Source organism: Protopterus annectens, chromosome 3.part0 (assembly GCF_019279795.1).
Source record: "Protopterus annectens isolate FY-2018-M chromosome 3.part0, PAN1.0, whole genome shotgun sequence".
Classification (NCBI taxonomy): Eukaryota; Metazoa; Chordata; order Ceratodontiformes; family Protopteridae; genus Protopterus; species Protopterus annectens.
Genome location: NC_056731.1, coordinates 852310049 through 852325276, shown reverse-complemented (window position 1 = coordinate 852325276; position 15228 = coordinate 852310049). Strand labels below are relative to the sequence as shown.

General features: G+C 41.3%; 1 protein-coding gene across 1 annotated transcript in view; it reads right to left on the bottom strand.

The window, feature by feature from the left end:
• PHLPP1 (PH domain and leucine rich repeat protein phosphatase 1) overlaps positions 1-15228 on the bottom strand; it is a 1852281-nt gene that overhangs the window by 400527 nt on the left and 1436526 nt on the right. Inside the window, 1 exon segment of the mRNA XM_044065187.1 lies at positions 874-1036. Within this exon segment, the coding sequence (XP_043921122.1) occupies positions 874-1036 (163 nt within the window).

Genomic DNA, 15228 nt, shown 5'->3' with positions numbered 1-15228 from the left:
TGTCAAAATACATTTACTGAATGAGCGAGGAAGACGTCCTGTGGCTGCAAAAAATGTAGCAGTCTCTCAGATTAGCAACAATGTACCTTCTGCCACAATTTCATTATGGCTCCCACACTTGAAATCTATAGTACACAGTAGCACTCAGGCTACTCTCTTGTTTTTCAGATATACTGAATATCCTCTATAATGCAAAGAGACCTCTGATACTACAGACAGGAAAATAAATCATAGTTTTAGGTCTCTGCCAGTACAAAGGGGACTCAAAAAATCTGAAGCTTTGGCTACAGTACATATAAACCCATTTAAGGATTACAATCCTGTATTTCTCAGCACCATTACTACTGTTTACTAATGGATACAATACTACCTAGCTCCTCCCATTTAATCAGCTATCATGTATCCCATATCAAGCATGTATTTTTAATTACATATCAGCTTCAAACGCTACTGGTTTCATCACTCAACAGGAAACAATAACCATATATGTTTACAATAATGAGATATATTTCTTAAACAAGACAACACTGTACTATGCTTCTGTAAAAGACAACCTTTATATGAACATCTTCACAGTTGCTCATTACTTTATCAATATACAGAGATGTATATGGACTCAAAAAGATGCAGCAAATAAGCATGGGTAATGAGTGTGTGTGTGTAGTGTATAAGTCAGCAATCTGTAAATGCAGTCAAAATGCCATGTCAGCTTGACAGTAAGATCCCAGATTCCAAATATGTTTACATTGATCCACCAAGTAAATCCTGAGAATTCTGCGACAGTCTAGTATCATACTATTACAGCTCAGCATAACCCTACAGTAATTTCTAATGGAAATTCCTTATAAACATGTTTTGCAGAGTTCGCCTTACCTTGACTTCCTGGAGCTGCATAACTTCAGGGAAGACTTCAATACAGTTGGAATGGGCAATAACAGTGTGCATATGCTTACAGTTTATTATGGTGGTTGGAAGAGCCTTCAGGTTATTCCCACTGACATCAATTTCTTCCAACTCCTCCAACTTGGCCATTTTACTAGAAAGTAGACAAGAACAGTGTATAAACTCATGCATGCCAAATCAAGTAAAGTATTCACGTGAAACACTTGCAGACCAACATGAAAAATAACTGCTGAACATATTGTAACAGGAGGTGCTAAGCAAATAATGAAATCCTGCACATCTGCAGCAACAACTCAGCATAACATTAATTTGGAGCAATAATTCCACCTTAAACTTTTTCACAATCCTTATTTAAGAGGTAACAACATATTGGATCTGGTCATCACCAACATGGGCAACCGTTGTTCCACACCAGAGGTCAACCCCTCACTGGATAGATCTGACCATAAACAAATCACTTTGGATATCCATATTCCGCCCCCACCCCCGGACAAGAAAGCCACAGTGAAAAACTTTTCAAAAGCAAACTTCACGTTACTTAAGACTGAGGTGGAAAGTTTCAAATCCCCCATGCTGCTGGATAACACTGTCCAAGCTGCAAAATCCTTTACTAATGCATTCTACGGGCAGCTACAAGAATGCATGGATCGTGCCATCCCAAGCAAAACCAAGTCTCACTCCTCCAAGAAAAGGAAACTAGTCTGGTGGACTCCTGCCATAAACAAGCTATACAACAGGAGGAGGGAACTAGTACAGAAAAGAGTAAAATCCCAAGAAGGGAAGACATCCCTGATCAGTATCAGCAAGAAACTACGATCCCTCATAAAATCATCCAAGGTGAGCTTTGAAAGAAAAAATGCCAAGGACTCCAAAGATATCCACAAGGCATTCTTTAACTATGTCAAGAATCAAAGTGGCAATGTTCAGATCTGCTCGGAGTTGGTGCAGAATGGCACAAAAAACACTGAACCGACCGATATCGCCAACATCCTGGCAGACAGATTCAGTGCAAACTTCACCTCCCTCTCACCCCCAAAAGGGCCCATAACCATACCAGAAGAATGTAGAGTCCCTGAAATCACAAACACTCAGGTTAAAACAGCCCTCTCCCAAAGCCAAAAACACAGCATCAATGGGACAGGACGGTGTCCCAGGCTGCGTCCTACACAAACTCAAAGATGAAAGTACAGTTGTGTACACTTACCACAAATGTAGATGTTCGAGTGTATTCACTATTGCAGTCATTACTTTTGGGTAATCTGCTGGCAGGTTGCCCTCAGTTGGCCTGATTAACAAAGTCTTGGGTCCTGTGTTGGTTGCTGTCCCTTCTTCTATGACGTCAGGTCATCAGGGGTATAAAACATGCAGCCGACATCATTACATCAGTTTTTCTTGCCCCAGATGTCAGGTGTCCCCCAAATGGGGAGCAAAAAAAGAAAATATATATATCTATATCTATATCTATATATGTACAATAAAAAACACAAAACATACACCTCCAAACAAAAGCAAATATTATCTTTAAAAGCCTTTTTGGTGCAACAGAAATGAAAAGTATAGTTAGAGAAAAATCAGGGGGCTGGAGGGAGGTTAACCAAGACTGCAACAGTGAATACACTCGAACACCTACTTTTATGGTAAGTGTACACAACTGTACTATGTTCTTCGTGTTTCACTGTTGCAGTCATTACATTTGGGTAGAATCCCAAAGCTACGGTTGGGAGGATGGATTTATACAGCATTAAGAGCAGCTATAAGGCCCTGCAGGACAGCAGTGGCAAAGCCTGCTCAGGATTTAGAGAAGAGAGGTAAATGGTAATGTTTGGTGAATGTATGTACTGAGCTCCAGGTAGCAGCTGCTAGAATGTCTCTGGTAGGAAACCCTCTGAGAAAAGCTGCTGAAGTAGATGCAGCCCTGGTGGAATGAGATCTGATCCCCTTGGGGGCAGATTTACCATGGTGCATGTAACAGAAATGAATACAATGGCTTATCCATTTGGAAATAGTCTGCTTTGAAATAGCCTTTCCCTCTGCCCCTGCAGCAAATGACACCATTAGTTCAGATTTTCATAGAGATTTTGTCCTGTTTAAGTAGAATCGTAGTTGTCTGTGTACATCCAATGAATGCAGAATCCGCTCACCCTTGTTCTGTGGATTTGGGAAGATCTTTGGCGGATGAATGGTCTGATTGAGGGCCACACTAAATACCACTTTAGGGATAAAGGATGGATTGGTCCTGAGAGCCACCGTGTCCGGGTAAAACATAATGAAAGGCTCCATTGCCATAAGAGCTTGTAATTCTGAAATCCTTCTAGCGGAAGTAACTGCTAAAAGAAAAGCTGTTCTCCAAGAGAGAAATTTTAGGTCTGCAGTAGCAGCTGGCTCAAAAGGAGGTAGAGTGAGTTTCTCCAAAACAAAATTGAGGTCCCATGCAGGAGTTAGTGCTCTCCTGGGAGGTCTTACATTTTTGGCACCTCTGAGGTACTGCTTTAGCAGAGGATGAAAAAAGAGGGGAGGCTCTGTGTTGTAATGAGCTGAAATAGCAGAGGCATGGATTTTTATGGAAGAAAAAGATAGGCCCTTGTGAAGCATCTCAGTTACGTATTGCAGAATGTGAGGAATATTGGGCATTGCTGTGCTCATCCCTTGTGCTTGGTTCCAGGCACAGAATCTTTTCCACTTGTCAGCATAACATTTTCTAGTACTAGGCCTTCTAGCCTCCCAAATGGCATCCATCACAGGTTTGCTGAGAGATGTAACTGGAGAAATTAGCTGATTAGCCATGCTGCAAGATTCAGAGTTTGGAGCGGAGTGTGCAGAATTTGAAGGTTCTGCTGAGACAGTAGGTAAGGTGTCTGAGGCAGGTACCACAGAGGAAGGTGCAACATATTGCACGGTAGCGGGTACCAGTGTTGACGAGGCCAGTCTGGAGCAATCCGAATTATTTTTGTTTTTTCCTGACTGACTTTTAATAAGACCTTGGAGAGCAGAGGCAGAGGGGGCAAGGCATAGGTTTTTCCAGCTGTAGGACAGGGCATCCCACTTTCCAAGCTTTTTTGTGATGAATTCTTGTGCAGAATTTGTCCAACTAATAGTTTTGGGGTAAGGTAAAAAGATCTATGTCTGGGCTCCCCTATTTGCGTGTCAACATGCTGAAGTTTTGTGGATCCAGTTTCCATTTGTGTGGGTCCATAAGATTTCTGCTTAGTTCGTCTGCCACAGTATTTTGCTTTCCTGGCAGGAATTGAGCTTGTAAATATATTTGATAAGTCAAAGCAGTGTTCCACAATGCCAATGCAAGTCTGCAAAGGGGGTAGGCATGGGTACCCCCCTGCTTATGTACCACATGACTGTGGTGTTGTCTGTCTATCAGTAGTTGCCCTGGATGAAGATAGTCATTGAAGGCTGTCAGAGCATTCTGTACAGCTAGCATCTCTTTCTGATTGATGTGTAGGAGCATTTGATTTGTTTCTATTGGCCCTGAATGCATCTCCCTGCCAGATGTGCCCCCCCAAGCATAATCTGATGCATCTGTAGTCAAGGTTTGAGCGGCAGGGGGTGGAATGAATGACAGTCCCTTGTTCTGGTGGCAGGCCTCTGCCCACCATAGAAACTCTAGATGCAGGCAAGGAATGATAGGAATCATTGTTTCCAGGCTGTGACAATGTTGACTCCATAAGCTTTTTAGGTATCATTGAAGTTTCCTCATATGCAGTCTTGCATATGGAATTAGAAGAATGCAGGAGGCCATGAACCCCAAGGCCTGCAGAATTTGTCTTGCAGACAGCTTGGTTTTTGTGGCCATCTGTTTGAAGCAAGTCATCAATTGAATTTGTTTTTCTGGCGTAAGGTAAGCCATCTGGGCAGTTGTATTCAAGTTTGCACCCAGGAATGTAATTATATGAGAGGGTACCAGTTGTGATTTCTTTTCATTTATGGTACACCCTAGACAAGTTAAAAGCCTTTTTACAAATGCCAGATGTTTCAGAAGAGTGTCCTTGTTTTCTGCCTGAATTAGACAATCATCCAGGTATGGATAAATTTGAATATTTCTGTGCCTGCAAAAAGCAATTACTGATGCCAGGCACTTTGTGAATACCCTGGGCGCAGTAGATGAGCCAAAGGGCAGTGCAGAGAACTGGTAATGCAAACAGCCTGCTTTGAAGCGGAAGTATCTTCTGCAAGATTCCCTGATTGGGATATGCAGGTAAGCCTCCTTTAAGTCTAGATTTACCAACCAGGCATCCTTGCCTAGCATAGGTAGTAACTGTTGGAGAGTCAGCATCTTGAATTTTGGAATGTCCAGAAATGTATTTAGAATGGATAAGTCCAGAACTGGACGCCATGATTCATCTTTTCTGGGTACCAGGAAACGTCTTGAATAAAAACCTTGTTTCTTTTCCTTTTCTGGTACTGGTTGAATAGCCCCCATATTCATGAGGGACATAACTTTTTTCTGGGCCTCTGTCCACTGATTTGGGGGCAGATCCGGCCATCCGTTTGGGATTGGCAATGTTTGGAAATTAAATCTGTATCCCTGGGATACTATATTTAAAACCCATTTGTCCTGGGTAATCAGTTGCCAGTTTCGTGCATGAAGTGCCAGTTTCCCCCCCAAAGGGGCGGCCAAAAGATAAGTGCTTGGTGATTGCAGTGGAAAGTCATTAAGACTTTTTACCATAGGGAGGTGCCTTGTTACTTCCAGATTTGGAGGTGGAGGCACCTCATTGCTTTGTTCTGTAAGTTCCTTGTGACTGAAACCTAGAGCCTTTGGAATGCCTGGGTTTAACCTGAGCGGCTGAAGTGGGTACTGGAAAGGACCAGTTCTTAGTAGGCCAGTGCCTACTGAATCTGGGTGATTGCACTTGTAGGAAATCTTTCACAGTTTGCATAGATTTAGCTTTAGCTTCCATTTTTTTCAAAACTTCTTCAGCCTTATTACCAAATAGACTGTCCTGTTGCAAAGGAGCATCCAACAATTTTGCTTTAACATGGTCAGGAAGATTTTGCTCCTTGAGCCAGGCCTGCCTTCTTATCACAGATCCAGTTACAGCAGCCCTGCAAGAGGAATCAAAACCACATTGCAAAGTATGTTTTCCAACTTGTTCAGCTGAATGCAATAAATCCTGCAACTCTATTTTCCACACAGTCAGAAATCAACATAATTTTCTGTTTAAGTAAACCCATGACATGCTGCTGATATTTAAGCATATGAAATTGACAGTTTAAAGCCCTGATTGCCAAGGTTGCAGATGTGTAAACCTTCTTACCCCATCTATCCAACGCCCTGGAATCTCTAACAGAAGGGGTAGGACTTTTAGCAGTAGAAGCCTTTACGCCCTTGGGACCCTGAGAAATGGTTTCAGGGTCAGCAGTCAGCAGTAGGGTTTTTAAAAAGGAATTTGTGGGAGTTAGGAACCATGTAATATCTGTCTGGCTTACTAGGAGCCGGAGGCAGGGAATCAGGAGCCATACTGGACTCAGAGAAAACATCATCAACAATGTCTAGAACAGGAGGTACAACCAAAGGCCTATGCTGAGGAAGAAGAAAAAAATCCCTAAGCCTCTTTTTAGATTCTGAGAAATCCTGACTCTCCCAGTGAAAGTGTTCCCTTAAGGTATACTCAGGAGGAGAAGCAGAAGGGATGGAATCCTCTGCATCAGAGTCCTCATAAGTGGGAATAGATCATTCCTGATCAGAAGAAATAGAAACCTGATCTGAAGATTCATAGTCAGTGCCTTGCCTAGGCCTCTTAGCAGGAGGGGGATGGGTACCCCTGATTAAGGTAATTAAATCCTCAGCCATTTTGATCATTTGTTTTTTAGGCATTGGGGCCTGTACACGTGGCCCAAGCACCATTTTTTTAGACATAGAAGTAGTTTTTGGCATTAGCTTTGAAGATGGCATAGTTCAATGTACAAATCTTTAGGCCTGAAAGCACCCTCAGAAGCCGGTGCCTGCTCAGCGGCTCCGGACCCATCTAAGGTAGAGACATCCGCGGGTTCAATACTTAAAGTATCTCGGGGCATACCAGACTCCAAATGGGTCTCAGTAGAGGCATGCAAATCAAAAGTAGGGGGTATCAGGGACTGTGAAAGCGTCTCTGAGTACTGGCAAACCTGTGACTGGCTTAAGAGAAGGTTCGTCGTCGGTTTTGGACCTCGATAGTCTCTCTCTGTCTTTTAGTTTGCGTTTTTTAGGTATTCTGGTAGTCGGATTGCTAACAGACGATATTTCTGGATAGTTAAATCTCAAGCCAAAATATTTAGAAGCAAAGCTATACAGACGCTTAATAGGGCGTTGATTAAATTTAGCACAAAACCTACAGCAAGGCATGTTGTGGTCAGGGCCTAGGCAAGGAATACAGTACAAATAAAAATCCTTATGAGGTATTTGCTTCCCACAAGTAATACAATTATTAACTTTTACTGACATCGGTAAAGAGCAAGAAAAAGTTTCCCCAACGGGGTACTTAGCTTTAAGTCGAAGACTTTGGTTCTGAAACTCGAAAACGAAAATTTCAGGAGTCGGCCGACCAGCACTTGCAAACTGCTTCTGCTTTGGGCACCGTGCGGCAAGAAAGACTAATGTAATGACGTCGGCTGCATGTTTTATACCCCTGACTACCTGAAGTCATGGAAGAAGGGACAGCAACCAACGCAGGACCCAAGACTTTGTTAATCAGGCCGACTGAAGGCAACCTGCCAGCAGATTACCCAAATGTAATGACTGCAACAGTGAAACACGAAGAACATCTAACCCCTCACCTAAGCACACTGTTCAAACTCAGCCTCTCCACAGGCTACATCCCCATAGATTGGCGCACAGCAACGGTTATTCCGCTCCACAAAGGTGGAGCCATAACAGACCCCAGGGAACTATCACCCTATAAGCCTGACTAGCTTGGTCTGCAAGGCTATGGAGCACATCATCATGGAACTCATTAACAGAGACATTGGGAACCTCCAAACACTGGACCCTACCCAGTTTGGCTTTGTTAAGGGCAGATCATGCCTCCTAAACCTGGTGGACTTCTTTGAGACTGTTACCAAGGCTATAGACGAGGGAAAGGTGGTACACACAGCCTACCTAGACCTCGCGCTAAGGCCATCGACACCATTCCCCATTTTGGTATTATAGACAAGCTCACCAGCCTGAACATAAACCCCTACACGTCACAAGATGGGTTGCCAACTGGCTTACGGACAGAACCACATGGTGAGAGTTGCGGGAGCTAGGCCTGACTCTAAACCGGTTACAAGTGTTCCCCAGGGCTCAGTCCTAGGACCCCTCCTGTTCGGCATATACTTCTCAGAGGTACAGGCAAGCACAGGAGGACTATGGCTGACCAAGTTCGCAGATGACTGCAAACTAGGGGCTATAACTGACTCTCCGGCTGACACAGACATTCTCCAAAAGGGTCTCACTGAGACGGATACCTGGTGTCAAAATCATGGCCTCAAGCTAAATGTGTATAGTAATCCCCTTTGGAAAAAACAAAGTACCCACAAACTACCACATAGGTGGTAGTCCCCTAAACACAGAAGACATAATAAGGGTTCTGGGGACCCAAGTAGATAGTAATCCCACCTTTGATAATCATATTGCCAAAGTGGTTAGAAAATCCTTCTACGTGGCCCACCTAATCACAAAAGTGTTCGCATCCAGATCAAAAGAGGTCATCACTCATCAGACCCATCTTAGAGTACAACGCCCCATTTGGGATGTACCTTACAAGACACCTGCAACAGCTGGAAAGACCACATAAGTACCTCACCAAGAGGATCAATGGCCTCAAACAGATGCCTTATGCAGCTCGACTGAAGAAACTCCAGTTGTACTCAGTTGCATACCGCCTACTCAGAGGTGATCTCTGCCTGACATACAAGGCCATGTCCCACCCAGAATTGATGGACATGATCCACTTAAAGAAAACCTTATCCCCTCGAGCCACACACTCTAGGGATCTAAACCTCATCACAACAATAAATAGGACGTGCAGGAGGGATAGATTCCTATCCCAGAGACTTCCCATGCTTTGGAAGAAGATCCCAATCTATATTACGCAGAGCTCCTCGCTAACGCTCTTCAAAAGAAACCTTGACGAGTGGATGGAAAACAAAGTTTACCTCTGGGATCACTTCAGTGGCTCTGCTCGACAGAGAACTAATCTAAGAGGGCAGCGAAAGCCAACACTTTCTGGCTAGGCTAAATGCCTTCGGGCAGATAGCCTAGAACCCACCTATTAACACATTTTGTCCAGCACCCATCCCAAGTAGCAAGGCCCAAATGATTTTTCTGTTTGGGTTCCTTTTGCTTGTCTGAAGACTTATTGAGCTGGTGGTGTGTGTAGCTCATGTCACTCACTCTTCCTTGTATTTTGCCTTTTGAGGCCTGTATTGTGTTGACACCCATGTTTAACCCTACAGCTACATTTAAAACACTTAGCACTCACTGCTGTGCACATGAATAGGATAATTCACTCCCTCTGCTCACCAGTGGTTGCCCAGTTTGCTATAATCTCACCCACATACACCTCACAGATACTTTTACATGTTATAATTCACTTAAAACCCCACAAACAGCTAAAATAATATATACCTCCTACTGCATGTCTCCCTGACAAAGGTTAACAACCCTGCCCGAATATTAACACCTTAACATGCCTCAACCTTAACTCTGTCTTCTATACTTCAATAATTGTCAAAGTATTACATGAAAATAACTTATTTGCTGTAAAATGATGCAATGATGTGACAAAGACACCAATAAGCACTACAGCTTACTCTTCCCCAAGCAAACCTAGGGTTCTGGGGACCCAAGTATATTTGTTTGGATATTGTCTTCAGTCTCCTCCTCAACTCTGACTGAACTGAACAATGTTATAAATTTAATCACTCTTCTGGTTTCAATAGTAAACTTTTTTCCATCAACATATTACAGTGCTTATTTCAGGTGAAAGCTATATGGTATAGATTTATTTTCAGTCTCTCTTCTGCTATTATATTCTATTCATCATACTCATCCTATCTAACCTTGGTGTACAAATGGCAGTTCATTTATTTTCTTTCAATCGTCCAGTTTAAACATGTATTCCCCTCCTTTCTACTGAGCCACTAGAGTCATTCCTGTGGCAGCTTTCTACTCTGAATGAAAACAATACCCTTTCTCTATTTACTAGTATACCCTTTTACAAATATCTAGCATTACTCCTTAACAGTACTTATATACTCTCTTGCACTCTTATTTTTCCCCAAGTACTACAAACTTACACAAGTGTCAGCTATGTCATTGTTTCTTACTTTTTTAACTTACATTTACATCTCACCTCTTCCTTAGATGTGTTAAAATGCACAAAATGGCAGCCTAGCATTCAGCACCTCCACAAAAATTTACTCTGATACATATTAACTAAAGTTTACTAATACTCTATTGTACTACTCTAACATTATGCATGTAAATCAATTACATCTCATCTACTTTTAAGCAGTACACATACATTAAAATACTCATTTTCTTTGTAGCACACTCATTCCTTCTAATTACTGCAAGGAGACATTAAGGAGGAGTTGTGTACCTGTCTGCTAACCCTCCAAATTATACATCTCATACAGTTGTCACAGGTGCTAGTGTACATTAGTGGCAGCACGGTAACCAGCATATCCACAACAAGCTCTACTGCTTATGCTCATACCCTGCATTTTACAACTTTCGCTCTCCAACTATCATAATCAATCCACTTTTGCCTTCATTCAAATTTTCTTTAACCTTTCATATTCCACATCTTTTCCAAAACATCATTCTAACCTCTCATATTTTACTTCTAATTTAATTTCTAAACCTGCCTTTACACATGACAGCAAACTCACCAAATCCAAGCTTTGCAGGTGCACATGTAGGAGCTATCCTATTTAACACAGGTGGCTATCATTTTTACTTTTCCCTGTTTCTGTATTCAATCCTTCAGTAACGGTCACACATTGTCTCACTACTATATTCACCTACAAAAATTATCAACCATTAAAAAAACTAACACAGGTTCACTAATGATTGCTCTCTCTCGCTCTATTACTGGCAGCTTACTCTGCCACAAGAAAAAAAAAACACGTATAAATATAGAATCATGTTTACTCGATAAACATCCTATATAAACTTATCTAACTGTACTATCAGAATACCGGTACTAGCATGGTGGGACCACATACCTTGTATGTTAGTACCCCTTTACAAGAAAAGGCTTTCATGTAACACTGAAAACATTCTTATAAGATACACCCTCTGATTCTGCAAAAAAGCTGCAGGAGATTATATAATTAATTACAGCCACCTAAACCCCAACCCTTCTTCCACATCATCTCTAATAACCAAATAATGTAAAAATATTACCGGGGCTATAAGACTGCAGGAAATGGTCACAATTTGAACAGCTGAAGTCTCAGATTAACAGTAAATAACAGCTGTAACTAAAACACGGCTCAAGGATTCTACTTGGATATCTCCTCACATATCTAGCAATTTCACTTCACTTGCAGATAACGGACTAGGAACAAGGCAAGGTGATGGTGTGGCAACTTTAGTGAAAAATAATTCAAACCTGTCACACCACTCTCACTGGGAGCATTAATGCCCCCCCCAGGCAAAGATCCTAAATGGATTTTTTTCCTATTAGCTTAGCTGTTCATCCTAAATACTCAACATGTTATTTACATTATACCCACCTCTTCTACCAGTACTTTTAAACTATTCATGATATGCTGCCACAGTACACAAGGAAACACAACCATGTGGTAATGGCTGACCTTAGCTTTGAATGGAAGTGGCAATACCGGTTTCAGTTTAAAAGACTGCCATCAATTCACAACTTAATCCAATCAGTAAATAAAGGAACCAGACCAAACTACTCAGTCATTGTGCATTTCCTAACAAGTAGCCATTATTCCATACTACTTCTCTGGTCTTTGAAATCAAGTGATATTTCACCACAGGCAGTTCTACCCAGACCAATACAATCATTATCACAATCTGTCCTCTCCTCATAAATGAATTACCTAGATTGAAGTATCGTTTACAACTGCTTAGGACCCATCTCAGCCCCACCTACTTTTTACAATCTTCTCATGCCCAATACAGGATAAGCTATACCCACAATGAAAAACAGAGTTAAAAGGAAAACCCACCCACGGCTTACCATACAGTTAAAAAGCAAGTTAATAAAGGCAAAGATATGACGTATGGTCCAAATGGAAAAGAAGAACAAAATCAACATGAACTAACTAAATACATTATCAAAACCATAAAATGGATTACAAAACAAAAAAGCTCAATTAAGGTGTAATATCTTATCTAACAGCATTCAGCCTTCTTAACTGAACCCCTAAAAATCATAGGAAAGTATTTTTCTATAAAGAAGGTATTTTCCTAAAAGATCAACTGGCAAAATTATTGATAAATAGATGAAATAAAGCAATCTCTCAGCCACATTATTTAGAGCCTCAGCACTGTTTCAAAAAGACAAATAGTCAAGTAAATAAAGTAAGACGCACTAAACAGTGAAACAACATGGTTTCTGCCCAAACTATAGTATACTTGCTGCAATTTACAGATTAACTGATGAGATTTACAGAAACCTGACAGATGCAATATTTTTGGATTTCAAAAGCATCTCCAAAACAGTACATGACACTACACTTACTCATTCAAAAGCTATGTAAATGTGACTTCACTGAAGTAATAAACAATGGTTTACATACTTGGCCAGTATAAAACCTGCTGCTAAACTGTCAAAACCCTGAGAGGTGCCCATCAGGGATCTGTGCATAGTCCTCTGCTAGTCTCACGGTTTTCAAATGAAATATGTAACTGCATTAAACCACTGTCACTTTCGCTCCTAGTGGGATTTTTTTTTATCCCACTTAAAGAGATAAGAATGTAAAACTCAAATTTATTTCTAAAGGTCGTGTATATACATTCATTCTAAAATCATACCTACATCATAGTCACAGTTATCCGCAATTTTCCTCATTTTCTACATGGGACTGGGGTGCCATGTCAACTGTTGTCATCTCTCTCAATTCAGGTCCACTCTCCTACCTTCTACAGTTAAGCTGATCATAGATTCTCTCTCATATAATCCAGGTCTCTGCTGAATGCCCTTGTTTCCCCCTCCCTCCTTATCTCTCCAAGATCATCTTCATCAGATTGCGTTTTGTTTTCCTGCACGTGCCAGAAACACTTTACTGTTCTCGTTTACGTTCTCTGCAATTGGAGTTGCTTGGTCTTCTGCTCTAATGTCTTGATTTCTTCATCTGGCCCACAAAGTGCATCCATCCACCCATCTCGGGCATTTCACCTCCATCACCTCTAGCATCCTTAACTGTTCTGCATTGCCCAGGTTTCTATATTATACAATGCAGGTCGCACCATTTTTGTACAACTTACTTTTCTGTGTCTTCGGCATTCTTTTTTCACATAATTTCCCCTGACACACTGTGCCAGGTGGCTGTTGCCCTTCTGATCCTACCTTTGGCCTCCTCATTCAGACTTCCCTTCTCCTCAACCACTCCTCCCAGATACATGAAATGATGAACCTATTTTACCCTGTAACTATTTTCAGCTTCTTCTGATTTCTCCCAGTTGTTGCCATGACAATTGTCTTACCTGGATTCAATTACATTCAGTGTGCCTTCAGTTTTGTCTTTCAATCTCCTAGCATTTATTGAAGTTCTTGGTCAGAAGCTTGCAATGCTACAGCAGCTCTGTTGATCTGACCCTCAGACCGGTTTGCTAATGTAGTTTATCACCATATGAACAGCAATGGGATCACAGCTTTACCAAAATACACTCATTACTAGCCTCTCAGTTGAGTCCAAAGACTGTCTGCACTAGTGTCATTGGATCATAGCTTGCACAACTTCTACCAGTGTTTCTGGGACTTTAGACCACTACAAAACTGCCCAAATCAACATTCTTGGGACATTGTCATATGCTTTCACCAAGTCTAAGAATGCCCAAGTTGGTCTATTTTCTCATCTCTAGCTTCTTCTCAACTGCCTAACTGTATACATTGGGGTTGGATGTGCTGCATCCTGATCTGAATCAGAATCACTCATTTCTCATCTTAATTTCTACTGCTCTGCGTATTTGTTTAACAATCATCCTCTCCAGCACTTTCGTGCAGTGTGGCAGGAGTCCGATATCTCTACACTGCACATAGTTGTGACTATCCTCTTTGTTCCTGTACACTGGCACTAGAATGCTTATTGCCAGGTCATCTGGGGCATGCATTTTGCTCCATAAAGTGAACAGTAACCTATGGAGCCATTTCTCTCCGAAGACACCCAAGATCTTAGTCATATCTGCAATGACTTTATCTAAGCCTGCTGCTTTCCTCAACTTCTTTTTCCTTAGTGCTCATTACTTCTTCTGGGTGGGCTCTACTTCCTCTTTCATCACAGGCTGTGTCTGGGGCAGTACAGCTTCTGCAAAGTTTTCTCATAAAACACCTAGCTATCAGGATGCAACACACGTGGTGTGTTACATGATGTACGTATTTTCATGTATATCCTATGCATAAATACAATTACTGATACAAATGCCAAACATCCCAATGAATTACATATGCTATTGTAAAATCTAAAATCAGCCCTAATTATGCCCCTGCACAAAATATAAACAGTAAATGCCCCAAAACAAACATGCACACCAACCATCCCAGCTAAATCAAATCCAACAGCTGCACAAAAAGCAGAATGTTATCTTAACCTAAGAATTAATAAAGCAAAGCAAAAAACTACACAACTAACTGGACAACATTAGTCTTGTGTGGGGGATTTTTCAACTTCTAGGTCTGAGGTAACTTTTAACTTTAAGTGTCAGCTAAGTTTTTGATTTTATTTTTCTACTGCAGCAAATGTTATATTAGGAATTGTCAATTCTGCAGTCTGCTTATGTTTTTAGCTGTAATGTTTTCCACCTGGCTACTCATGGGCAACAAACAGTGTTACTTATGTTTCTTTTGGGGAGTGCATATTGTGTTTATACACACGTGTGCACACCTGCAGTGTACAAAGTTGGACTTTTTTTGTTTAAACAATGGAATGAGGGACACCGCAATGAATAGCTGCTTACCACTAATTCATACAATGATATGAAGTATGCTTGCTACTGAATGCATTAGTATGGCAATCGGTGGGTTCCCAAATTTTACAACTGATAAAGGTACACATATCAGGTAAGGATATGTTGAACCACTGTAACAAATTCAAGAGTTATTCTGACAGTTATCTGATGTTTGAATTCACATATTGATATATATATGCAATACT